Source organism: Ovis aries, chromosome 1 (genome assembly GCF_016772045.2).
Source record: "Ovis aries strain OAR_USU_Benz2616 breed Rambouillet chromosome 1, ARS-UI_Ramb_v3.0, whole genome shotgun sequence".
Lineage (NCBI taxonomy): Eukaryota > Metazoa > Chordata > Mammalia > Artiodactyla > Bovidae > Ovis > Ovis aries.
Window position 1 is genome coordinate 105,337,087 of NC_056054.1, and position 24,131 is coordinate 105,361,217.

General features: G+C 50.4%; 4 protein-coding genes across 8 annotated transcripts; 3 read left to right on the forward strand and 1 right to left on the reverse strand.

The window, feature by feature from the left end:
• The first annotated feature begins 2,077 nt into the window (after positions 1-2,077).
• Positions 2,078-8,663, forward strand: EFNA1 (ephrin A1). Of its 3 annotated transcripts, XM_027975991.3 has the most exons (5): positions 2,078-2,271; positions 5,985-6,280; positions 7,288-7,353; positions 7,520-7,570; positions 7,745-8,663. In XM_027975991.3, exons 1-5 carry the CDS (start codon positions 2,180-2,182, stop codon positions 7,855-7,857), a joined length of 618 nt encoding a protein of 205 aa, XP_027831792.2. In that variant the 5' UTR covers positions 2,078-2,179; the 3' UTR covers positions 7,858-8,663. The 3 variants fall into 3 exon arrangements, with proteins under 3 accessions (XP_027831792.2, XP_060258478.1, XP_060258469.1); XM_060402495.1 differs by having other exon boundaries at positions 7,520-8,663; XM_060402486.1 differs by having other exon boundaries at positions 7,288-8,663.
• Positions 8,664-9,667: 1,004 nt separating this feature from the next.
• SLC50A1 (solute carrier family 50 member 1) lies at positions 9,668-12,063 on the forward strand. Its single transcript, XM_004002573.6, is given in 7 exon segments — positions 9,668-9,802; positions 10,111-10,188; positions 10,338-10,461; positions 11,044-11,205; positions 11,469-11,588; positions 11,672-11,731; positions 11,733-12,063. Coding segments are annotated over 7 exon segments (666 nt in total). The 5' UTR covers positions 9,668-9,722; the 3' UTR covers positions 11,775-12,063.
• Positions 12,064-12,456: 393 nt separating this feature from the next.
• Positions 12,457-13,017, reverse strand: DPM3 (dolichyl-phosphate mannosyltransferase subunit 3, regulatory). Of its 3 annotated transcripts, none has more exons than XM_042255026.1 (2): positions 12,982-13,017; positions 12,457-12,812 (listed from the first exon to the last, which is right to left on the reverse strand). In XM_042255026.1, exon 2 carries the CDS (start codon positions 12,805-12,807, stop codon positions 12,529-12,531), a length of 279 nt encoding a protein of 92 aa, XP_042110960.1. In that variant the 5' UTR covers positions 12,808-12,812; positions 12,982-13,017; the 3' UTR covers positions 12,457-12,528. The 3 variants fall into 3 exon arrangements, with proteins under 3 accessions (XP_042110960.1, XP_004002623.2, XP_060258488.1); XM_004002574.5 differs by having other exon boundaries at positions 12,978-13,017; XM_060402505.1 differs by having other exon boundaries at positions 12,921-13,017.
• A 3,399-nt stretch (positions 13,018-16,416) lies between these two features.
• Positions 16,417-17,020, forward strand: LOC114113228 (activated RNA polymerase II transcriptional coactivator p15). Its single transcript, XM_027965211.2, has one exon. It carries the CDS (start codon positions 16,465-16,467, stop codon positions 16,846-16,848), a length of 384 nt encoding a protein of 127 aa, XP_027821012.1. The 5' UTR covers positions 16,417-16,464; the 3' UTR covers positions 16,849-17,020.
• The last annotated feature ends 7,111 nt before the right edge of the window (positions 17,021-24,131 follow it).

The following is a 24,131-nucleotide window of genomic DNA, read 5'->3' on the forward strand; positions in this document are numbered from 1 at the left end:
ACCCCTGCCCTCGTGGGACTTGGAGCCTTCGGGACAAGAGCAGGGGGATGGGGTTATCTAGCCGGGGACATGTGAGTGGACGACACCCAGGTGTCCTCCCAAGTGAGCAAAACGCGCGTGAGGTGCACTGCCCTGGGGCTGGTCGGCCGGTAGACTTTGGCCCCGGCGGGAGGGGTGGCTGCACTTGGGATAAACGCGTGGCCGGGCACGTCGCCTGGGGCAGGTGCGTGCGAGGGGGTGGGGGCCTCGCGCAAAGCCTGGCCCGGACCTGGCCGTAGGGTTACCCGGCCAAATACCTAATCCGCGCGGGGGTAAATATTTATCCTACGCGCGACGAATCGAAACGAGTCGGGCCTCCAGCAGCCTGAGCCCCACGCGGGGTGGGACCCGCCCGGGCCCTCCCTCAACCCCAGGCTCCCCCTCAACGCCAGGCTCCTCCCCGGCAGGGGTCAGCGCCCGACCAGCCGCGGCGTCCCGGCACCGCCCCCTCCCCCCCCCCCCCCCGCAGCCCCCAGGTAATTACAGGCGTTGTGGCCAGGCCTGTAAAAGAAGAGGATGAAGCAGCTTGGGCACTGGGGAAGCTGGGCCCGAGCTTCTAGGGGCAGAATGGGGGAGAGGCGGCGGGGGGGGGGGCGGGTCTGCAGCTTCCCGCTTTGCGCAGCCGCGTGGAAGGGCTGGCCAGGGGTGCACACAGACTCGCAAAATCAACTCTGGGCGGGCATACAGTCACACAATCGCACACAGGAACGGCCAAAGGCACGCAGGCACACAGCACTGGGACCTCCAGCTCCAGATTCTCTCTCTCTCTCTCTCTCTCTCTCTCTCTCACACACACACACACACACACACCCCTAATCAAACACCTGCCCGCCCTCTCCGCCCCGAGAGCTGGGAGGCAGACACCCCACCCCCCAATCCCTCACTCCAGACGGCAGCAGACCCCAGCGGAGAGAGAAGCCCCGAGAGGCGAATTCCAGCGGGTTTGTTTACACGGCTCGGGGGGAGAGGGCCGAGTTGGATACTGGGGCCCGATGGACTGGAAGACCCAGTCCAAACTGGGCCAGACACAGCCGCCACCCAGCCTGGGACGCCGCGCACAAACACCCCTTCTGGGCCTTCAGCCCGCAGCCCCGGCTCGCCAGTGCACGTTTCCCCCTCCTCTTCACACACTGTTCACAGACATTAGCATACGTTCGTCAAAGTTTCACACGCTTCCCCACAGGCGGCTGTGATACTACTCACAAATGCTTTCACGCTTGCGCGCCATCACACGTATTTACACATGCCAGATGCACGTGTGGTTCAGTTTGTCACCCTTCAGGCCGAGATTCTCAGTCCATATTCAAAGTCTGTTCGCATAGTACGCACGTGTCGGCGCGCATTCACACACACAGGTCACTAGTGCCCTTTGGAGCCCTAGAAACAAGAGCGAACCCCCTCGGGGGCCCACGAACCCTTGTTCCTCCCTCTCACAGGCACTGACGGTCAGAGGCGCCCTTAGCCCTAGCCGCACACGTTACACACTTGATCACACACAGGGTCGCACTTTATTCCCGGCATCTAGGCGATGACACAATCTCCCGAACAAAGACAACATTGACAGACCCAACAAAAACAAACAGCCTCGTGTGTGGGGAGGGGCAGCCGAGCAGAGAGTCCGGGAAGGGGGTGGGTAGGAGGAAAGTGTGGGAACGCGGGCGCCCAAGCCCGGGCGTACAAGGCTCGGGAAAGGCGCGGGACCTGTCCACAACCTCGCACCCGCCAAGATCGGCGCGCGGCGCCGCCAGCCAGGCCAAGCACCGCAAGTTCGCAGACCCGCATGTGGAATGCGTTCCCTTCTCCCGCGCGCAGACCCACAAAGCTTCACGCGGACCCACGAGTGAGCAAACACAGCGCCGAGCAGATTTACCGGGCCGAGGTGCGCGCTCCGCTCCCCTCCCCCTGCTCTCCCCTCCCCTCCCCTCCTCCACCTCCCCAGCCCCCAGGCCCCGGGCAGCCGCGCGCCGGGCGGGGCGGGGGCGGGGCGGGGTGTCGGGCGGCGCCGGCCCAAAAGGCGGAGTCGCGAAGCGGAGAGGCCAGAGCTGCGAGCGCCTTGCTGACTACGCTGCCGAGAAACCCTGCGGGAATCCAGACTCGGAGGAGCCCCTCGTCCCCGCCCGGCCTGGCCAGGCCCCGCGCTATGGAGTTCCTCTGGGCCTCTCTCTTGGGTCTGTGCTGCAGTCTGGCCGCTGCTAACCGCCACACCGTCTTCTGGAACAGTTCAAACCCCAAGTAAGCCCGAGTCACCGGCCGACAGCCTGGACGCCCGGTTGGCACCGCTCCCCCCTTCCAGGTTAACTGTCCCGCCCGGCCCCTAACCTGAGTCTTGGGGAGGTGACCAGCGGCGGGAGGGCTCCCATAGATTTTCTTCTCGACCATAACCTGCCCTGCCCGCATCTGCTTGCACCGTACGGTCTCTGCCCCTCTTTTCCTTCCCTCTGCTACAGCTGTTACTTCTGTTAGGTGGGAAGTTAGACAGGAGCAACAACGGGAGGCCTCGCTGAAAGGGATGCAAGCTGATCTCTAAAATCCATCCCAGACACACCCAGGAGAGCTCACTGATGTGCTACAAAAAAACCACAGAGACCTTTCAACGCCTGCACATGCGCCCTAGGCACACAGTGGATACAAAATAACCGCAGGGGCTTCTCCGAGTAACCTTAGGCAGTTAGGAGCCCAGTAAGAGCTCATGAATATTCTACATCTAAGTGTAACAGACCAAATTACGGGAAGACAAAAACAACACAGCCTGCTGTTATATGATTTACAATTGTCAATCGGCCTTGAGTGTATGCCCGTTTGCATTCCCTTTCATTCACTGGTGGTGGGTACAAGCTCTGCTTTGGACCCGCCATAACCAAAAGGAGAAGACTGGACCTATGAAAGGGGGAAGCCTTACCGGAAGGGTAAGGAAGGCTCTTTTGAGGATCAGTCTGCTCCAATGTCTTAGGAGTGTCTGTGTAGTAAAAGATCTGTCTGCTTGAGCTGAACTGAGCTGTAACTTGTCTGTTGCTCTACACCCTTTAGACTGTCAGTCCTTTTGAGGCTGAACACCTCCTGCCTCTGGCAGGGGCACTCTCTCTGACCTTCAGGGCTCTTATTCTAAGCCCTTCCACCACAAAGGCCTCTATGTATTTGGGCATTTACCTACGCTGACAGGTCTTGACATCCGGAGTAAGAAGAATTCTTAGAGTAATCCTGGAAAGACCCTTCAGGAAGGACCTGGGCTTGCCTGAATGCAGTGTTTATTCTGATTTTAAGGTGTCCCTGGAATGCCCCCCCTCCAACCAAGGGTCTTCTGAGGTGGCAGGAGTGAGGCATATGCTGTGTGTGGGTAGGCTTGAAGGAGTCACCTGTATCTGAGGTTCAGGTAGTAAAACTGAAAAGAAGGGGAGAGACAGAGGTCATGGGGATGGTTCCGGAGGACAGGAAGGGGTTAAAAGAGTTACAAAGGGCTCTGGGCAGGAAGGAGTTAATTTCTCCTGGGCAGCTTTAGGGCTGTGAGGCAAATGGTACCGGGAGGAAGAAGCTCCCATCGGATTCTTTGTTCTTGAGTTTTCTGAAGTTAGGGGAACAATATTTGTGGGAAAATAGGAGAGGTGGGTAGGGTAGAGTAAGGAGAGGAGAGCTAGGCAACTTGGGGTCAGGGGAAAACACTCGACTTGGCTGGGCCACCCCCAGCCCTAGCAGGCCTACCCCCCACTCCCCTCGAGAAATAGATTGTGCCAGTTTCCTCTGACCTTGGGGCAGCATTGCCTGGTGGGGGGTCTGTTGGGAAGGGAAGGAACAGACAGCTACCTGCCATGCCAAAAGGGCAATGCCCTCTTGCCCATGGGTCTGATAGGACTGTAGTCAGTGCTCCCCCATCTCACCTCTTGCGGTCTGTTCTTTGCTTCTTTGACCCAATCTTGTCCTAGAGGGAGGGAGCAAAGTCCCTGTTTATGCCCATGCCAGGTGTTGGCTGCAAGAGGAGGAGGGGACAGGAAGCCGTGAGTAGGGGGAGGACCCTGGCCTTTTCCGTTCCCAAGCTCCCAGGTTTCCTCTCTTTCAGGAAGGAGCCTCTTCCTTGCCCCCCCTCCCCGCCTTCCCTGACGCCGCTGCCCCCCTTTCCCAGATAGTGAGCAAGAGTCAAAGGAGTGCTAAGTGGAGCCGATTGTACCCACAGGAAGAGGGTGATGGGTGCTCCCACCCAACATAGCTTCTGCCCTGTCCATCTGGACACACACTGCTATGCCCAGGACTAAAGGGAAGGCAGCCCAGAGCAGTCCACAAGCAGCCAAGCCAAGCCCAGCCTGAGGGCAAGCATGAGGTGGCAGTGAGCTGGGCGGGCGCAAGGCTGGCAGGGGTGACTCAGGGCAGTGGGCATCAGCCCTGGGATCTCCAGGCCCCAGGCAGGGGGCAGCGTGGGAAGAAGGGCAGTGCCGCCTGAACTGTGCACTGGCCTCCTTAGTACTCCAGGGACAGGAACACCCCCTCTGATTCAGACCTGTCAGCTCCCTTTGCCTGAAGTGGGCACTGGGCCATCCTGAGGGTCCTGGAGGCTGACCACATTTGATGAGGGAAATTTTCACAGGTTCTCATGAATACTGGGGCGGGTGGCAGAGGTAGATGAGGAATGAGTCAGTGCCCGTCACGGGAATGGAGGAAAGACGCCAGGCCCAGAGCTGAAATACCTGTTCTGAAATGGCTTCTATGTTTATCTCTCCAGAGAGGAATTTTAAAAGCCTCTCTCTGCTCCTCTCTCTCTTTTCCCCAGGGTGGGGGAAGGGCCTTGGTAAGCCTAGCCAATGAGCTAGCATGCTCCTGTAGGGCCATGACCCTCTTAAGGGTCATGCTGACTGGGCAGTGGGTGCCCACCTCAGAGGCCTTTTGGCCTAACCCCTGCCCCGACCCCCCCACCCATGCCCCTGGCTTTGGTTTGAAGCAAGTTGGCAGCCAGCTCTGCTGAGTCTCTAGCTGGCAGTGCTTGGGGGGATTTGGAGAAGCTGACCCGTTTGGGAAAGGGAGGTGGGGAGGCCCTTTTCCCCCCTACTAGGACCCCACCCAGACTGGAGCCAGGTGTCTAGAGCTGGGTGGGGGAGGGGCCGGTGGGCAGTCAGGCTGGAGCCTGTGGAGCCTGGGGGGAATGGGCTGGGGGAGGGGAGCTGGCCCCACCTTGGGAAGAAGGAGGGCCTTCTCTGGAGCTCATTTCAATTTCACAGGAGGTGAATGTATGGCTTTTGGAGACAAAAGAACAAGAGAGGTTTTGGGGTGCTTTGAGAGAAGTGGACCAGGAGAGCTGAGCACTGATTTGAGAAGGGGGGGATTTGAGGGGACTGGAAGAACTGATGAAAGCAATTTAACTTAAAAGGACTGGGCATTATCTGTGGGCGTGGATGTCCTGGGTATTGGGAGAAAAGTTAAGTTGAACAATATGAGATATAGTCAGTGGGTCAAGGGGAAAATGAGAGGAGTAAGAAAAGTGAAAACAGATTGTTGGGTGCCAAGCACTAGCATGGGAAAGAGAAAAGGTTACGTGGATTTTGATTACTGAATGGGCCAGGAGGGTCTCAGGCTGAGGTCTAACAGCATTTAAAGGAACAAGTGCTAGAACAGAGTTGGAGAAATATTGATAGGTAGAAGGGGAAGCTGAGCAAGTATTTAGAAGCCCATCCTTGGGTAAATATCAGAGAGGTTATGGGAAGAGCTTTGGTACCTACAAGATACCAAGTGGATGCTATAGAGGATTAGTGGCAGACAATGATGGTGAGGGGAATGTTTGGAGATAGTGGAAAGATATTTCAGAGATCAAGATCAGTAAATACTAGGAGTTAAGACTTTTTAAGAAATCTTTGGGGTAGGGTCCAGTATGAAATGTGAGGGGTCATGTAAATATTCGGAAGCTCAAAGGCTCTGGCCTGGCTTCTGAGTGACCACCCACTCTCTCCACCTTTGTGCATGCCCAGGTTTTGGAATGAGGACTACACAGTACATGTGCGGATAGATGACTACCTGGACATCATCTGTCCTCATTACGAGGATAACTCTGTGCCAGATGCGGCCATGGAGCAGTACACACTGTACCTGGTGGAGCACGAGCAGTACCAGCTGTGCCAACCCCAACCCAAGGACCCTGCCCGCTGGTTCTGCAAGAATCCCAAAGCCAAGCACGGCCCGGAGAAGCTGTCTGAGAAGTTCCACCGCTTCACAGGTTTTACCCTGAGCAAGGATTTCAAAGAGGGACACAACTACTACTACATCTGTGAGTACCCGCGAGGCATGCACACAGGTCCACAGACTCGGGGACACACCTGACATGATGCACACACTTCAGTACATGCTTAGTGGGGAGGCAAGCAGCAGACAGCCCCTTCCAATCCTGAATTCTATTTTTATTCATTCCCATTATAAATGCAGAGTGAGCTTCTACTGTGTCTTGGGCACTCTGCTTGGCATTATCGTCACAGAGATAAATAAAACACTGCAGGGTCTCTGTCCTCCAGAATCTAGAAAGGGACATACATCTATTAATACCATTAGAACAGGGGGATATGGTACCTATGAGCTCAGGGGCCCTGAGAAAATGACTTGAACACCTGCCAGTCTGGGGGAGAGGGGTGCACCTCATAGAAGGCTTCCTGGGGAAGATGACCCAAGAGTTTAGGGCAAGCAGAGGAGCTGCAGACAAGAGGTCATGTACAAAGACAGCATGACATCCTCAGGGAACTCCAAATGGTTCAGACTGACTGGAGCAGGAGGGACACTTAGAAGTGGGGAGACAGGAGCCTAGAGAAGTACACAGGTTAGGGCATGGGGACCCAAGAAGTGCTAAGGACTTTAGCCTGAGGGCAGATTTTAGGAACTGTAAGATCAACTTTGTGTAGAATGGATCCAGGCCTCACCCTATCAGGGGGCTTAGGGAGAGCAAGGACATGGTGGCTGGGGAAGTGGAGCATATTGTGCAGGTCACCCCAACTTCAGGCTGGGAGGAGTGGAGAACGGACTGTGGGGAAGGGACAGTGTCTGTGTTCTTTTTATCATCACTTCGAAAGTCAAGGGTTATTCCCAAGAATGGGAATTTGGACTGAACTTGGGGTAGAACGTGGGCAGAAACTTTCTGGGCAAGTGGGAAGGTGAGAATCAAAGATCAGAGGGAAGAGAGGGATTAAAATGAGTAGGGACCAAGAAAGCAGGGCCAGAGGCATTTGTACTTATATTTTCTTCCAACAAAGTTTCCCTTCCTTAAAACTCTCTGGATTTATTTTGTAGCCAAGCCCATCCACAACCAGGAAGACCGTTGCTTGAGGCTGAAGGTGATGATCGCTGGCAAAATCAGTGAGTGTCAGGGTCCTGTGGGCCTTCTTTCTCCATCCTATCCTGGGCCAGGTCGAAAGATCTGGGATGGTTGGGAAATCCCGTTGCCCAGTCCAGCCAACACTCCCACTCCTTTGCTTCCTGCGTGTACCAAGTCGCCTGACCTACGACCACCCTTATCTTTCAGCTCACAGCCCTCAGGCCCATGCCAATGCACAAGAGAAGAGACTTCCAGCAGGTAGGTGGCTGGAGCAAATTGGGCCTGGGGCACAAAACGGGGTCTGCTTGAAGAGGCTGGGTATAAAAAGTGACTCCTTCGCCAGGCAGGGGCAGGGGAAACCTCGCTGGACTGAGGGCCAGTGCCAGCAGTAGGGCCACTCACCTTGGAGGCCTTTGCCCTCTCATCTTGCAGATGACCCGGAGGTGCAGGTTCTGCATAGCATCGGTCACAGCGCCGCCCCTCGCCTCTTCCCACTAGCCTGGGCTGTGCTGCTCCTGCCATTGCTGCTGCTGCAAATCCCATGAGGGTGTGCACCACATCTATTGTAAGGATTGGAACCAGGCTGAGGAGGCAGGCGGGCCTCCCTCACCTACCTGGGGCCCCTCCCAAGGCCCCAGTCCTGGGAACCACTCCCACCACATGCTCAAGCTGCCACCCAGCAGCCTCAAAACGGGTCGATATTTAGGGTTTCAACCCTAAGGAGGTCAGAGAGCCTGACAGTGCCATTCCCCACTCCGCATCAGAGGGATGGACAAAGAAGTGGAGACAGTCCTTTCCCCTCCGTTCCTGCCCTTAAGCCAAAGAAACAAGCTAGACGGACATGGCCTCCTAAGGGCACCGTGGGAGCCGAACTGGAAAGGGCTTGGGGGTCACAAGATGGACACTGAGCTTGGCAAAGATGCCCCTTCTATGGAGAGCCAGGATGGCTCTGAAGGAAGAGCAAGAGACAGTTTCCTGCTTGGGAGCCAGGAACAGGAGAAGCAGCATGCTTGCTTGGGTTGACCCAGCATCTCCCCCAGGACTTGCCTCTGTGGAGCTGCCACAGGGAGGTCTGTAGTCAGACATTGCATCCTCTCTCATCCTGGGACATCACTCCGCAGAGCTGCACCAGCAGGGGGGCTGTGCCAACCTGTTCTTAAGAGTGTAACTGTAAGGGCAGTGCCCATGTGCAGAGTCTATGCCTAGTCTGTAGCCTGAAGGGCAGGGCCCACAAGTACGGAATGTATATGAACTTGATGTGTGTCTATGCTGAGTTCTACAACTGGAGTTTTTTTTTATACAGTGTTCTTTGTCTCAAAATAAAGGAATGTGTTTGTTTTTTTGGACATGATTTTCTGCCCCTCCTTCCTAATTTATGACCATTGAGTCCTGCTGCTTGCCAGGCTCTGCACTATATCAGTAGCAAGGGGGTTTGAAGTCTTTTTCCTCTCTCTAGAAATAATGCCTTTCACCAGCCCATAAGGGTGAGTGTTTCCTCCTCTGAGGTTTGTCTAGGACAGGAGTGCTCCCTACAGCAGTTCCAGGCTGCACCCCACTCTGGAAGTTCCTTCTGTCCAACCGCTGCCCTACTCCCACCCTCTCAGCGCTGGGCTTCGGCATACTTACTCTTCAGGTACTCACGCTGTTGGGTGAGTCAAGGCAGCCGCTTGGAACGCCAGCTGAGGCATGCGGCCCGCCTCACAGCCCCACCAGCAAAGACGTGTGGGAGGCTGGGAGGGAAAGTTCCCAGCAGCAAGCTGGTTGGACTGGGGCGGGGGGGTGGGGGGTGTCAGTGATACATTTGGCCAGTGGATTCGCCAAGTCACAGAAAGTTGGCAGTGTTGGCTGCAGGGGGAGGGCATTTCACAAAGACTCGGTGATTCCTGGCAGTTCCAGTTATTCAGGGAAGAAACCGGAAACAGGCTTCAGCAAAACGGGGAAAAGTCTCCCAAACTCGGGCCAACCTGAAGCTGTGAGCTAGGGCCCTGCATCGGAAGCATGTTGAAGTCTGCCTAGCAAGCTTTCGTTTCAGTTCTACCACGTGGGCCCGCTGGCCAGGGGGAAAGAGTTGAGGCTAGGGGTCTAGGTGATCCAAGGAGTAAGCAGAGAGTGCGGAGCCGCGGATGCCAGGACAAACCCGCGGAGCCTTAGGAAAGGGGCCTTACGGAAAATAGCAACGTGAAGACCCTAAACGCGGCGCAGGGTCGGGACAGGCCCGCGGAGAGGCGGGGCCTGAGCTCGAGCTTGACGTTCTAGGGGTGGGCCAGGTTCCGGTTCAGTTTCCGGGGGGACCGCCGAGCGCGCAGGGGCGGAGCCAGGGGCGCGAAGGGGCGGGGCTCCGGCGTCTGGGGCTCCGGATCCTGCTCGCTGGCCCCGGGCGCGGAGAGCGGGATCTGCGACTCGGGGAGGGATGGAGGCGGGCGGATTGGCCGACTCGCTTCTTTCTGGAGCTTGCGTGCTCTTCACCCTCGGCATGTTCTCCACCGGCCTGTGAGAGAGCGGAGGGGCTGGGCTGGGGCAGGACCAGGAAGTCAGGAAAGGAGAGAGAGGGGACAGAGACGTGGCCGCTCTGTCAGGTTACATCTGGAACCTAGGATCAAAGTGGAATCGGGTCGAGGGGAACGGGGTACAAGGGCAAGGCTGGTCATTTGACCTGAGAGAGAAGGCCAGGGAGTTGAGGGTAGGGCTGGGGATCTGCGGTTGTCCGGAAAGGATGACAGGCATCGGGGATTTCGACTCCCCAGCAGCCTGGCTCTCCCTTTCCACCTCTCCCCCCTGCCTTCGGGGCCCCGTTACAGCTCGGACCTCAAGCACATGCGGATGACCCGGAGCGTGGACAGTGTCCAGTTCCTGCCCTTTCTCACCACGGATGTCAAGTGAGAGGGGGCGATGCCTGCTGGGGGGAAGGCTGTCTGAGGGAGGCTGGGGAGGGGTGAGGAGGAATGTGGACGAGGCCCCTTGGGTCCCCCCCCACCCTGTTCACACTCAACCCCGCGGGACAATGTCCCTCCCCTGCACCCTGCAGCAACCTGAGTTGGCTGAGTTATGGGGCCTTGAAGGGAAACTGGACGCTAATCGTCGTCAACGCCGTGGGTGCTGTGCTTCAGACTCTGTATATCTTGGTGTATCTGCACTACTGCCATCGGAAGGTAGAGGCCCTTCCTCTGCTGCACGCCCTGCCCTGCCTTGCTGGCAAGGCAAACACTGTTTTTCCTAGAAGACTATAACAGGCTGGCACTGCCACCTTTTCCTGGAAGACCCCTTCAGCCTTGCAGTCCTCCTTCCGCCATAAAGTCAGCCTTCTGAGATTCACATATTGTCCCCATTCTGGCAAAGCTGATAGCTCTGCCAAGCCTCAAAGTGCCTTGCTGCCCAACAGAGTGAAAAAAGATTTTTGTCTCCACAGTTCATTCAAAGCCAGTGCCAGTGGCTGCAAGTAAGATGATTAGCTCTGCTTCCCCATTCACACAAGCATTAAGCTCCTACTCTGTAGCAAGCTCACCCCAAAAAAGACAACTTTCCCACTCTTAGAAACCTCCAGGGTTTGGGTAGATCAGACCTGTGCTGAAGTCACTGGTGGGAAAGAGGCTATGGCAAGTGCCATACTGGAGGCTTAGGCAAAGGCTGGCTCCCCCACTGGAGCATGGGTGAGGGCGGGATGAATTAATTCCAGCAGCAGAGTCAGAGGACTCCTGGCACATCCAGAAGTATGGCTACTCTCTCTTCTGTAGCGTGCTGTGCTCCTTCAGACTACAACCCTGCTGGGAGTCCTTGTCCTGGGTTTTGCCTACTTTTGGCTCCTGGTGCCTGACCCTGAGATGCGGCTTCAGCACCTGGGCCTCTTCTGCAGTGTCTTCACCATCAGTATGTACCTCTCACCACTAGCTGACTTGGTGAGTGGGGGTGTCCGGGGAGGTAAGGGAGATAAATCTCCCACAGACAGAGACTGTAGCTTTCAGTCCAGGGGAAGGGCAGACCCAAATCCTGGAAGGAGACAGGGCAGTGGGGCTGGGTGAGTGGGAGGCAGGAGGGAAAGGCTGGGTAACAGAAGATCATGGGGGCTGTTTGACCTTTTTTTTTTTTTTGACGAAATTCTGGGCAAAGTGGGAGATTTACCATGTGCCTGGTCAGGAGTGTCTTTCATCCTTTCCAATAGGCCAAGGTCATTCGTACTAAATCAACCCAGCGTCTCTCCTTTTCACTCACCATTGCCACCCTCCTCACCTCTGCCTCCTGGACACTCTATGGGTTTCGACTAAAAGATCCCTACATTGTGGTAAGCAGAACAAGGGCAAGGTGACAGGTGTGTGTGAGGTGGAAAAGCAGCTCCTCTCCTCACAGCAGTCCTTGTGATTTCAGGTGCCCAACCTTCCAGGAATTCTCACCAGCTTCATTCGCTTCTGGCTTTTTTGGAAGTACTCCCCAGGAGCGAGACAGGAACTATCGGCTTCTACAAACCTGAGGGAGTTCACCTGACCACTGAGCACCTATAATGCCAACCTATTACCAAAGAAACTTTCTTGTTTCAGCCGCTCCTGCTGGTTAGCTCCACAGGGGCAGTGGTTTATGGCAAAGAAAAAAAGAATGCTTTGAGAATCCGGGGACTAAAGAAAGAGCTTTAGTTAGAAGATTGGATGGAACCTGGAGATGAATTCACTTTTTTTTTCAAGATTGTATTTTTTAATTTTGGAGGTTGGGGGGGGGGGGATCTTTAGAATGTGCCTTAAAATAAACTGTTCCCTACCCCTGCCCATCAAGACTCCTGTTATATTCCGGGATAATATTCAGGGATATAATTCAGGGATAATCCACCCGGTTTGGTAAAGGATAGAGGGGCACTGTCTGATTACCAGTTGCTCTTCATCTGGTAGGGTTAGGCTTGGGTGTTATGAAGAACTGACTTCAAGAAATCTCTCCTGAGAAAAGAAAAAGATAAAAAAAAGAAATCTCTCCTAACAGGGCTAAAAGGACCAGGAAAGTGAAATGACTTTTCCATTCTGAGAGATCTTGAGAAAGGGGGTCTGTGTCTCCTTCAGAGCAAAAAGGAAGAAGCACCAGCAAAATGCAAAAGATAAAGGCTGAGAGAGCCTCAAGGAGCTTCTCAACAGTTCTGTTCCCAGCATCCATACTCAAACCAAACAAGCTTAGAAAATAAACTGGTCCTTTAATGGGGAATGGGAGAACAGGCTGTCCGGGAGGGAATCGGAGTTAGGGGGTCAGAAGCGAAGTCCCCTGCGGGTCAAGTCGGCTCTGGCCTCTTGGATCTGGCTCTGCAGCTCGCGGGCGGCGTCCTCGCAGTCGTGAAAAGTAGCGACACGGTAGCCCACGGTGCCCAGGGCATAGCAGCCGGCAGATACCAGCAAGTAGGCGGGCAGTGGCCACAGGACCTCCCGGCAAGACAAAGGCAGCTCCAGGCCCAGGGCTCCCAGAGTCAGGGCCGCCCAGGCGGAGCCCAGGAGCGCCAGCCCCCACAGCCACTGCGCTAATTTCGTCATGGACACTGCGGGAAGAGGAAGCAGAGCTCGAGGTCCCTGACACCCCGCGACCTCCTCTTCATCTGAGACCACTCCCTGTCCTTCTCCCTCACCCACCTTCCATACCACCTTACCTCAGGGACTACCCCAACACTCCCGCCCTCCCCAGTCGGCCCTCCACCTACACTTACCTACCCGCCCGCCGTCTTCCCGGCTCCACACAGCGCCGACGTCAGCTTCCGGAATCCTCCGCGGCTCGCGCTCCGCCGCCGCGCTGTTTTCTGGGAGTTGTAGTCCTCGAGGGGTGCCCGGCCACGGTCTTGACCTAAGTTGCACTCAGCAGGCTCTGCTGCTGCAGCTGCAGCCTGGGCCGGAAGCGCTTTCAGTGCTCCTTCTCTCCCTTGAGACCCCGCTCAAAGCTGGCGTGGGGCTTGTAGACAACCTAAAGACACCCTTAAGTCCTGCAACAAGGTGGGAACGTAATATCATTCCCCTTAAACTTACTTCTCTTGCACAAAAATTCCACTCATTCATTCATTCACTGATTTACGCTTTTTATTCATTCATTCAGTGGAACGTTTTTTGAGCGTCACGCTAGACTTTGGAGAAATAGAGATGTCAAGACACAGCCCCTTCTCTGGTGGAGGGAAGAAAGCAGGAATCAAGAAAACAGATGCATTGACAACTAAACTTGGTGCTCTGAGATAGGTGTTAGAACAGAGTTGCCATACTTTAAAAGAGAAATTCAAAGACGCAACCTGTAGGATTTGGAGCCAGGGGACGAAGTGCTCCAGGAAGGTGTCTTTAAGGGAAAACACTTGTAGGAACAGAGCAATCACCTGGTGTGTTTAGGGTATTAAGAGAAGGTGTATATACAGCTTTCAGAATTTGGGGGATGAATTCATGGCAGGTATATAGAAAACCAAGTAAAAAAACACTCATTATCAGAGAAATGCAAATCAAAACCACAATGAGGTACTATCTCACGCAGGTCAGAATGGCTGCTATCCAAAAGTCTACAAGCAATAAATGCTGAAGAGGGTGTGGAGAAAAGGGAACCCTCTTACACTGTTGGTAGGAATGCAAACTAGTTCAGCCACTATGGAGACCAGTGTGGAGATTCCTTAAAAAACTGGAAATAGAACTGCTGTATGACCCAGCAATCCCACTGCTGGGCAGACACACCGAGGAAACCAGAATTGAGACATGTGTACCCCAATGTTCATCGCAGCATTGTTTATAATAGCCAGGACATGGAAGCAACCTAGATGTCCATCAACAGATGAATGGATAAGAAAGTTGTGGTACATATACTCAATGGAGTATTACTCAGCCATTAAAAAGAATACATTTGAATCAGTTCTAATGAGGTAGATGAAACTGGAGCCTATTATACAGAGTGAAGTAAGTCAGAAAGAAAAACACAAATACAGTATGCTGCTGCTGCTGAGTCGCTTCAGTTGTGTCCAGTTCTCCAGGCAAGAACACCAGAGTGGGTTGCCATTTCCTTCTCCAATACATGAAAGTGAAAAGTGAAAGTGGACTTGCTCAGTTGTGTCTGACTCTTCGCGACCCCAGAGACGGCAGCCCACCAGGCTCCCCTGTCCCTTGGATTTGCCAGGCAAGAGTACTAGAGTGGGGTGCCATTGCCTTCTCCACAAATACAGTATACTAACACCTATATATGGAATTTAGAAAGATGGTAACCCTATATGCGAGACAGAAAAAGAGACACAATGTATAGAACAGTGTTTTGGACTCTGTGGGAGAAGGCGAGGATGGGATGATCTGAGAGAATAGCACTGAAACATGTGTATTATCATCATATGTGAAACAGATCACCAGTCCAGGTTCGATGCATGAGACAGGGTGCTCAGGGCTGGTGCACTGGGATGACCCACAGGGATGGGATGGGGAGGGAGGTGGGAGGGGGTTCAGGATGGGGAACACATGTACACCCATGGCTGACTCATATCAATGAATGGCAAAAACCACTCCAATACTGTAAAGTAATTAGCCTCCAACTAAAATAAATAAATTTTTTAAAAAAGTGATCCAGTTATACATTAAAAAAAAAAAGTTCAGGCGTGAAGTTCCCTGGTAGTCCAGTGGCTAAGACTCTGTGCCCGCACGGCAGGGGGCCTCAGGTTAGATCCCTGGTCAGGAGACTAGAGCGCGTTTGCTGCAACTAAGACCCAGTCCAGCCCAATAAATGAATAAATATTAAGAAAAGGAAAATAAAAGGTCAGGCAATTATCAACTTCGGGAAAACAAAGAGTTATCAAAGGAAAGAAAGAGAATGCCTGTCTGATAAAGACCACTAAGAACATAACTGTAAGTGGACAGTTGGGTTTATTTACTTGCTACTACAAGAGAGAGCATGAACCAAAGGCACTGTGGAGATGCTCATCAAACAAAGGAAAAAGCCAGATCATTACAGAGTATGGGAAACAGCTGAGTTCAGATGATATTTAAATGAAGTAGTATTTTGATAGGTTCAAGGTAAGCACAGATTAAGTGAAGGAGTTAACAACAGCCTAGACTGAGAAGTAAACTGTGGGTCCACTTGGAAACTACAAAGTTTAGTTAAATAAGTTTAGATAATTATGTAATAGATAACTACATAATTAAGATAAATGTGGAATGATATGTCCAAAACCCCAATATCTGAAGCTTTGCACCTAGGTTGGAAATTGAGGCTGCTTCTCTTTATCAAAGTAATCAACATGGGTTAAACCTCCAGCAAGAGCAGGGTATGTCCCATTCTCACTTTTTGATTTCAAAGAGAAAAGTTGTGACTGTATGATTTTAGAGAATGAAGTTTCTCAGCCCCATGTCCCCAAGGTTAATTAATAAAATCAGTTTTGACGGATTCACAGAGTCTTAGTACAAACACAACATAACTCAGTGTGTAGAATATTTTCACAGCCATAATAATGTAAACATAAGCGTTGATTTAACTCAAATTTGGAATATATTTAAATTGAGAGGGTGGGGGGAGGGGTGTATATGAGGAATCAGGATTAGAGAGAACTATATCCTCATTTTCCATGGCAGGCAATTGATTGATTATATCTAAAATAGAAAAAAAAGAAATAATAGCATGAGCATGTTATTTAGAAATATAGAGAGGGAAGTACAAAAGGAAAGCATCTTAGAAACTTGAGAGTAGTTGATGGAGGAGTATATGTATAGAGGTAGGAAATGGAGCAAGGGACTGTTATTTTTCTTTCCTTTATTTTTATTATTATTTTTTTTACTTTATTTTGCTTTACAATACTGCATTGGTTTTGCCATACACTGACATGAATCAGCCACGGGTGTACATGAGTTCCCAATCCTGAACCCCCTCCCACCTCCCACCCCATATCATCTCTCTGGATCATCCCTTAATTTTTTTTCTTTCCTTTATTTTTAAAAGATATTTATTGATTTATTTGGCTGTGCTGAGTCTTAGTTGTGGCATGTGGGATCTAGTTCCCTGATCAGGAACTGAAACCTGGCCCCCTGCATTATGAGATTGTAGCCTTAGCCTCTGGTCCACCAGAGAAATCCCTGTTACTTTCACTATCTTATAGAACTAGATGGCCTTTTAAACTATGCAAATTCCTTTGTTAAAGTAAAAATTACAGTCGCTAGTGAGAGAGCAGCAGGCACTTCGGCTACTGGAGCGGAGCAATGCCTAAGTCAAAGGAACTTGTTTCTTCAAGCTCTTCCGGTAGCGATTCTGACAGTGAAGTTGACAAAAAGCTAAAGAGGAAAAAGCAAGTTGCTCCCGAAAAACCTGTAAAGAAGCAAAAAACTGGTGAAACTTCCAGAGCGCTGTCATCCTCCAAGCAGAGCAGCAGCAGCAGAGATGATAATATGTTTCAGATTGGGAAAATGAGGTATGTTAGTGTTCGGGACTTTAAAGGGAAAGTCTTAATTGATATCAGAGAATATTGGATGGATCCAGAAGGTGAAATGAAACCAGGAAGAAAAGGTATATCTTTAAATCCTGAACAATGGAGCCAGCTGAAGGAACAGATTTCTGACATTGATGATGCAGTAAGAAAACTGTAAAATCAGAGCCATATAAAACCTGTACTGTTCTAGTTGTTTTAATCTGTCTTTTTACATTGGCTTTTGTTTTCTAAACATTGTTTTCCAAGCTGTTGTATATTTGGATTGCAGAACAATTTGTAAGATGAATACTTTTTTTTAAATGTGCATTATTAAAAATGTTCTGAGTGAAGCTGATTGTCAGTTTTATTAAGGAGGCTTGCTTTTGTGTCCACCACCTAGTGTAAAATAAAATCAAGTAATACAAAAAAAAAAAAAAAAAGTAAAAATTAAGGCAAAATTAAAATATTTTCAGAAACCTGCCATATGAGCTTCAAAGGCCCACCCCAACTCCCTTCTCCATTCTTCCCCAAATCCTACTGGTTACCCATTCATGACCTCACTAGTCACACTGACTTTCAACACAGTTCAAGAGGCAGGCATCAGCCTTGCAGATCCAGAAATTCTATCTTGTTCACCCATAGTAGACCTGGCCTTGAAAGATTGCCACTCCCCAGAAAATTTGGAGGGGGAAGATAATGAGAAGGAGCTTGCCTTACAACACATGAAAACAGATAATAAATTATAATGTCATAATAATAATCAGCAGAAGATTAAACATTCATTGAGGGGCCATTATGTATCATGTCCTATGTGACATTGCATGTTTGATTTTCACAATAGGCTGCAAAAGGTACTTTTATTAATATATCCCCAGGTATGAATGAGGAAACCAAAGCAGAGAAGGTAAAAGGTAAGTAACTTGCCTGAGGTCATGCAGGTAGTAAGTAGCAGACTGTTCCAACTGACTCAAAACTTTGTGCTTAGTAATTCCATCTTCCTCAGTTACTGGTATAGGAATGGGCAGATAGTATCATCATAGCAGCTGACATTCATTGATTGATTACTGTGTGCCAGGCACTCTAATAGGTACTTTATATGCATAATCTCACTCAATCTTCACAGCTACCCTATGAAGTAGGTATTATTATTATTATCTCCATTTCACAAATGAGGAAACTGAGGCACGCCCCAGATAATCAGACCGTAGAGCCTGCTAACTATGTCACTATGGTAGCACATCTTCTTACCTAGATCAAGGGGCTTCTCTGGCGGCTCAGTGGCAAAGATCCACCTGCCAGTGCAGGAGACACGAGTCCAGTCCCTGGGCCGGAAGATCCTCTGGAGAAGGAAATGGCAACCCATTCCAGTATTCTTGCCTGGGAAATCCCATGGACAGAGGACCCTGGAGGGCTACAGTCCATGGGGATCACAAAAGAGTCAGACACAACTAAATAACAGCTACTGAGATCAATGGAACAAAATAAAAAGTGAAGAAATGGGCTTCCCTTGTGGTCCAGCGGTTAAGAATCCACCTTGCAATGCAAGGGACACCCAATTTGATCCTGGATCTGGGAAGATCCCACATGCCGCAGGTCATCTAAGCCCTGTGCCACAACTACTGAGCCTGCGCTCCACAGCAAGAGAAGCCACCACAGCGAGAAGCCCAGGCACCTCAGTAAAGAGTGTCCCCCACTCACCGCAACTGGAGAAAGCCCACGTGCAACAGTGAAGATCCAGAACAGCCAAAATTAAACTAAATATCTTTTTTAAAGTGAGAAAAAAAAGACCAACATATACCATTTCAGCATATGATAGAAATGGCATCTCAAGTGAGGAAAGATGAATTATTTGGAAAACACTTGCCACAAGCTTAGCATTTGAAGGGCCTCCCTGGTGACTCAGATGGTAAAGAAATCTGACGGTAGTGTGGGAGCCTCGGGTTCTATCCCTGAGGAAAATCCCCTGGAGAAGGACATAGGAACTCATTCCAGTATTCTTGCCTGGGAAATCCCATAGACAGAGGAGCCTGGTGGGCTACAGTCCATGGGGTTGCAAAGAGTCAGACATGACTGAGCGACTAACACTTTAGCATTTGGAAAAGTGAGTTAGATTTCAACCTAACACCTTACACTAAAATAAATTCCCAGTGCATTAAACAAAACTGTGAAAGTGAAACACTCAATGTGCCATGGTTGGGGTACTGATTGCGTGGCTACATGTTTCTCAGATGTCCAGCCCAGGCATCATGTCCTCCTGTTGTAGCCACGGTTTCTGGGAAACAAACTCACTCAAGGACAATGCGGATAGTGGAGGGCAGTTTATTACACCCGCGGGCCCAAGGCAGAGTCTACTCCTAGCCAAGGACCCCGACCAGTTTTTTGCGAAAACCTTATATACCCTAAGTATACGTGCCCAAACCCACCTCCCCAAATTCCCTGAAACTAGTCTGAACAAAAGAAAAGAAAGATACAAAGTTAACCTGTGATTCATATGCCTTAAGCCTAGGTAGTTAACAGTGGACAATTATCATACCCCAATAAGCATAATAGAATTTATGATTCTATTTGGTTACACAGATAGATAATAAGGGTATTCTTTTAGGGGACAGAGCCCTGGGGCTCTTCCATCGAGGGGTGGAGGGGGGTCTGATTTTCCAGTTGGTATGTCGTTTCCATAGACACTGGGCATATAGCTCAAAATCCACAGTCCGGCCCAAGATGGTGTCCTGATTTCAAGATGGAGCCTGTTCTGTCTGTTTCCTCCTTCACTCCAAGCAGCCTTCCTGCACCTTGACCCTGTTTTGCTGGTTAGACACCATCTTCCTCTTCTGAGCTTCCACAGACTCTCTTTCACAGACGGCACTTTCCATGTTGAGCTGTAGGTGTTTTGTGTCTTTGCTTGGCCCACCTAGGAACATTGTAACTCCAGGACCAAGCACAGTGTGGGAAACCCAAAGGGCTTCTATAAATGTAGGATGGGGAACAGAAGGAAGGACAGGTTAGCATTTGATAGTCTCCAGGAAAACTGACCCAGCTCTTCTGATCCCAGGAAATATAACTACTGCGGAGACTCCCGTCTGCTAGACACGGGGTCTTCGGCTTTGCATAGCACTGGACAAAAGCCAGCAGATTCTTATGGTCCAGTGCCTCTCTCTTCAATCTTTCTGCAGAACATCGCTCTTCTGCCGTCACAGCAGGCCACAAATACAAGTGATTATGGCAGGGTATTGAGAAATGGAATATTTCCTGCCATATCAGTAAACAAGGAGATGTCACAGTCGTCAGCAATGCAAGCCCTCCAAATGTTAATTTCTGAGCCCCTAGGGCACCGGAGAAGGAGAATACCTGTGATTCAGCAGACATCAGGCTGCAGCCACTCCGTGCAGCGAGCACTGAGGAACTCAGGATGTGAAAAACACAGGATGCTGGCCCCAGATAGCTGAGATGAACATGAAAGGAATGATTTCAGTGAGCCCGGACTGTTGCACCCTCCCATACACAGAAAAGCACTAAATTCCTTCACTTGAGGTATCTGGTTCTTTAATTCACAATAAATAATTTTGATGTTCAGAATACCTGCTCCTTGTTGAACATATCGACGTAACCTGACTCCTCCCCTGCCTCCTTGGAGCAGTTCTCTCAGGGTTCCTTGAGATTCTGTTTTCTGGGCTTGAAGTCCTAAAAATTCTCACCGAATAAAACATAACTCTCAACTTTTAGGTTGTGACTGTTTTTTAAGTTGACAATAGGAAAGGCAGTGCAGCTTGGGGGCTAAAAGTTTGACCTTTTAGAGGCCAGAAGTCCTGAGGTTGTGTCCTGGCTCTTTCCACTCCTTAGCTGTGTGGCCTTGGGCAAGTAGCTTAACCTCTCTGAGCTTCAGTTTTCTCGTGCTTTTTGGAGTTCTCTCCTTTGGCAAGCTTTAGTTTCTGAGAGACATAAATTCCAGAGATGTAAATCTGGAATCTTTATGCTAAACTAACGATGGGAGAATAAGCAAAATTACATGCAACATGGAGGAAGGGGTTGACTGTTGCAGGGAAGACGTGCGCCTCTATGAAAGAGGCCCTGAAGCCCGAGGTGATATGGGAAAGATGAGTGAGAGACTTGAAGCAGGGGCTGGGGGTGGACTGTACAAAGCAAAGGGAAAGCCTGAACAAAGGCTGGGGGGCTTGAGTTCATAGTGAGTAATCCTTTGTGTCCATCTCTGGCGCAAGACTGCCTCGTGGAAGAGTGGCAGGAGCTGAGGCTGGAAAGGCTGGCCAGGGTCAGGCTATCTAAGAAAGACCCCTCGAAAGTGTTTGTGTTGGGGCTGGTCCCTCAGGTCAGCAGCTTCCCCCATTAGAGGAGAGGGAGGTCGTGGTGTGTGTCCTGTCAGGCAGCCGAGCTTTCTGGATGCCCACAGGTGCCATGGTGATTACTGGGTCCTTGAAGAAGTTTCCAGGTGATTAGGTTGTGTTGATTCCATCAGCGTCCCCCGGGCAACTGCAGCTCCATCAGAGTGACAGGACAGACAGACATGCAATCAACAAAAAAACATACAGACGGAAATTACAGCCAGGCTTTCAGGGGAAATGATGGGTCAGAGATTGTGCCCCCGATTGGAGAACGGAGAGTCAGGTGAATCAGAGGAGACCAAGATGGGAAAAGATGATAGCCTGAGGGAGGAGGGACACAGGACCAAGCCTGGCAGCTGAGAGAGACACTGAGGATCCAGCAGCTTGGAGGTAATGTAATCTGGAGGCTGAATTTCAGCAAAGAGCTCACAGTGTGACAATGGTGTGTGGCTAGCAGGGTTCTTGATTCTTTTTTTTTTTTTAATTTCGTTTTATTTGTTTGGTTCCACCAGGTCGTCTTTGCAGCATGTGGAATCTAGTTCCCTGATCAGGAATCAAATCCAGGTCCCCTGCACTGGGACCTTGGTGTCTTACCACTGGACCACCAGGGAAGTCCCAGGTTCTTGATTCTTTTAACAAACATGTATTGAGCACCCCCTATACTATACATCAAGCAGTATTCTAGTGACTAGAAAGGGACGAAATCTCTGCTTTCAATGAAGCCTGCAGTGAAAACAAACTGCTTCAACAAAATGATGGGAGACGGACAGGAAACACCTATTGAATATATCAAATAGTGAGAAATTCTGTGAAGAAAAATATAGCTAAGTGAGGGGCTAAAGGATGACAGTGTACCATATTATATAGTAGGGCCAGAAGGGCGTCTCTGAAAGGGAAGCATTTGCATGGAGACCTGAATGAGACCACGGACGGAGACAGAAGTATAGATAACTGCCAGACGGCTGTTCTGGGCAGTGGGAACAGCATGTGCAAAGGCTGTGAAGTGTCACAGGAGACACGCAAGGGCTTGGGGTGGAATGGACGAGTGTGGAGAAGAGTTTGAGGCGATGAGGTCAGAGGCAGTGGGGGCCATGTGCTGTGTTGGAATTACACTGATTAAGCATCATGGCAAATATCACTGGACCTGAACTTCAACTCCAGCTCTGCCTTCCCTTATAATTCTGAGCAGGTTATTTTAGCCTCTCTTTCACTTTACCCCATTTCATTTCACTGAAACAGGTGTATTAGAATTCTCCAGAGAACCAGAACCAGTAGGAGATACATGTGTGAAATTTATTTTAAGGTCTTGGTTCATGGGGTTGTTCAGTTCAGTTCAGTCGCTCAGTCGTGTCCGACTGTTTGCGATCCCATGAATCGCAGCACGCCAGGCCTCCCTGTCCATCACCAACTCCCGGAGTTCACTCAGACTCACGTCCATCGAGTCGGTGATGCCATCCAGCCATCTCATCCTTTGTTGTCCCCTTCTCCTCCTGCCCCCAATCCCCCCCAGCATCAGGGTCTTTACCAATAAGTCAACTCTTCGCATGAGGTGGCCAAAGTACTGGAGTTTCAGCTTTAGCACCATTCCTTCCAAAGAACACCCAGGACTGATCTCCTTTAGGATGGACTGGTTGGATCCCCTTGCACTCCAAGGGACTCTCAAGAGTCTTCTCCAACACCATGGTTCAAAAGCATCAATTCTTCAGCCCTCAGCTTTCTTCACAGTCCAACTCTCACATCCACACATGACCACAGGAAAAACCATAGCCTTGACTAGATGGATCTTTGTTGGCAAAGTAATGTTTCTGCTTTTGAATATGCTATCTAGTTTGGTCATAACTTTCCTTCCAAGGAGTAAGCGTCTTTTAATTTCATGGCTGCAGTCACCATCTGCAGTGATTTTGGAGCCCCCCAAAATAAAGTCTGACACTGTTTCTATTGTTTCCCCATCTATTTGCCATGAAGTGATGGGACCAGATGCCATGATCTTCATTTTCTGAATGTTGAGCTTTAAGCCAACTTTTTCAGTCTCCTCTTTCACTTTCATCAAGAGCCTCTTTAGTTCCTCTTCACTTTCTGCCATAAGGGTGGTGTCATCTGCATATCTGAGGTGATTGATAATTCTCCCAGCAATCTTGATTCCAGCTTGTGCTTCTTCCAGCCCAGCGTTTCTCATGATGTACTCTGCATAGAAGTTAAATAAGCAGGGTGACAATATACATCCTTGACATACTCCTTTTCCTATTTGGAACCAGTCTGTTGTTCCATGTCCAGTTCTAACTGTTGCTTCCTGGCCTGCACACAGATTTCTCAAGAGGCAGGTCAGGTGGTCTGGTATTCCCATCTCTTGAAGAATTTTCCACAGTTTATTGTGATCCACACAGTCAAAGGCTTTGGCATAGTCAATAAAGCAGAAATAGATGTTTTTCCGGAACTCTTTTGCTTTTTCCAAGATCCAGCAGATGTTGGCAATTTGATCTCTGGTTCCTCTGCCTTTTCTAAAACCAGCTTGAACATCTGGAAGTTCACGGTTCACATATTGCTGAAGCCTGGCTTGGAGAATTTTGGGCATTACTTTACTAGCGTGTGAGATGAGTGCAATTGTGTGGCAGTTTGAGCATTCTTTGGCATTGCCTTTCTTTGGGATTGGAATGAAAACTGACCTTTTCCAGTCCCATGGCCACTGCTGAGTTTTCCAAATTTGCTGGCATATTGAGTGCAGCACTTTCACAGCTGGCTCAGATCATGAACTCCTTATTGCCAAATTCAGACTTAAATTGAAGAAAGTAGGGAAAACCACTAGACCGTTCAGGTATGACCTAAATCAAATCCCTTATGATTATACAGTGGAAGTGAGAAATAGATTTAAGGGACTAGATCTGATCGAGTGCTTGATGAACTATGGACAGGGGTTCGTGACACTGTACAGGAGACAGGGATCAAGACCATCCTCGTGGGGTGTACAGGCTGGCAAACCCAAAATCTACAAGGTCTTCCTCCATCTTGACTTCATCCTGACCAGAGCTGGAAACAGTGGGGAAAGGGCCAGGTCCCAGGCCACGTGAGCACAGACCAGTAAGAGCATCCAGCAGACCAGAGCAGCTCAGGTCCCAGGGTTATCTGCCAC

Coding starts and splice junctions, on each gene's coding strand:
- EFNA1 (XM_060402486.1), top strand. CDS start 2,180: ATGGAGTTCCTCTGGGCCTCTCTCTTGGGTCTGTGCTGCAGTCTGGCC. Junction 2,272..5,984: donor TGGAACAGTTCAAACCCCAA/GTAAGCCCGAGT, acceptor GTGCATGCCCAG/GTTTTGGAATGAGGACTACA. Junction 6,281..7,287: donor ACACAACTACTACTACATCT/GTGAGTACCCGC, acceptor TTTATTTTGTAG/CCAAGCCCATCCACAACCAG.
- DPM3 (XM_042255026.1), bottom strand. CDS start 12,807: ATGACGAAATTAGCGCAGTGGCTGTGGGGGCTGGCGCTCCTGGGCTCC.
- LOC114113228 (XM_027965211.2), top strand. CDS start 16,465: ATGCCTAAGTCAAAGGAACTTGTTTCTTCAAGCTCTTCCGGTAGCGAT.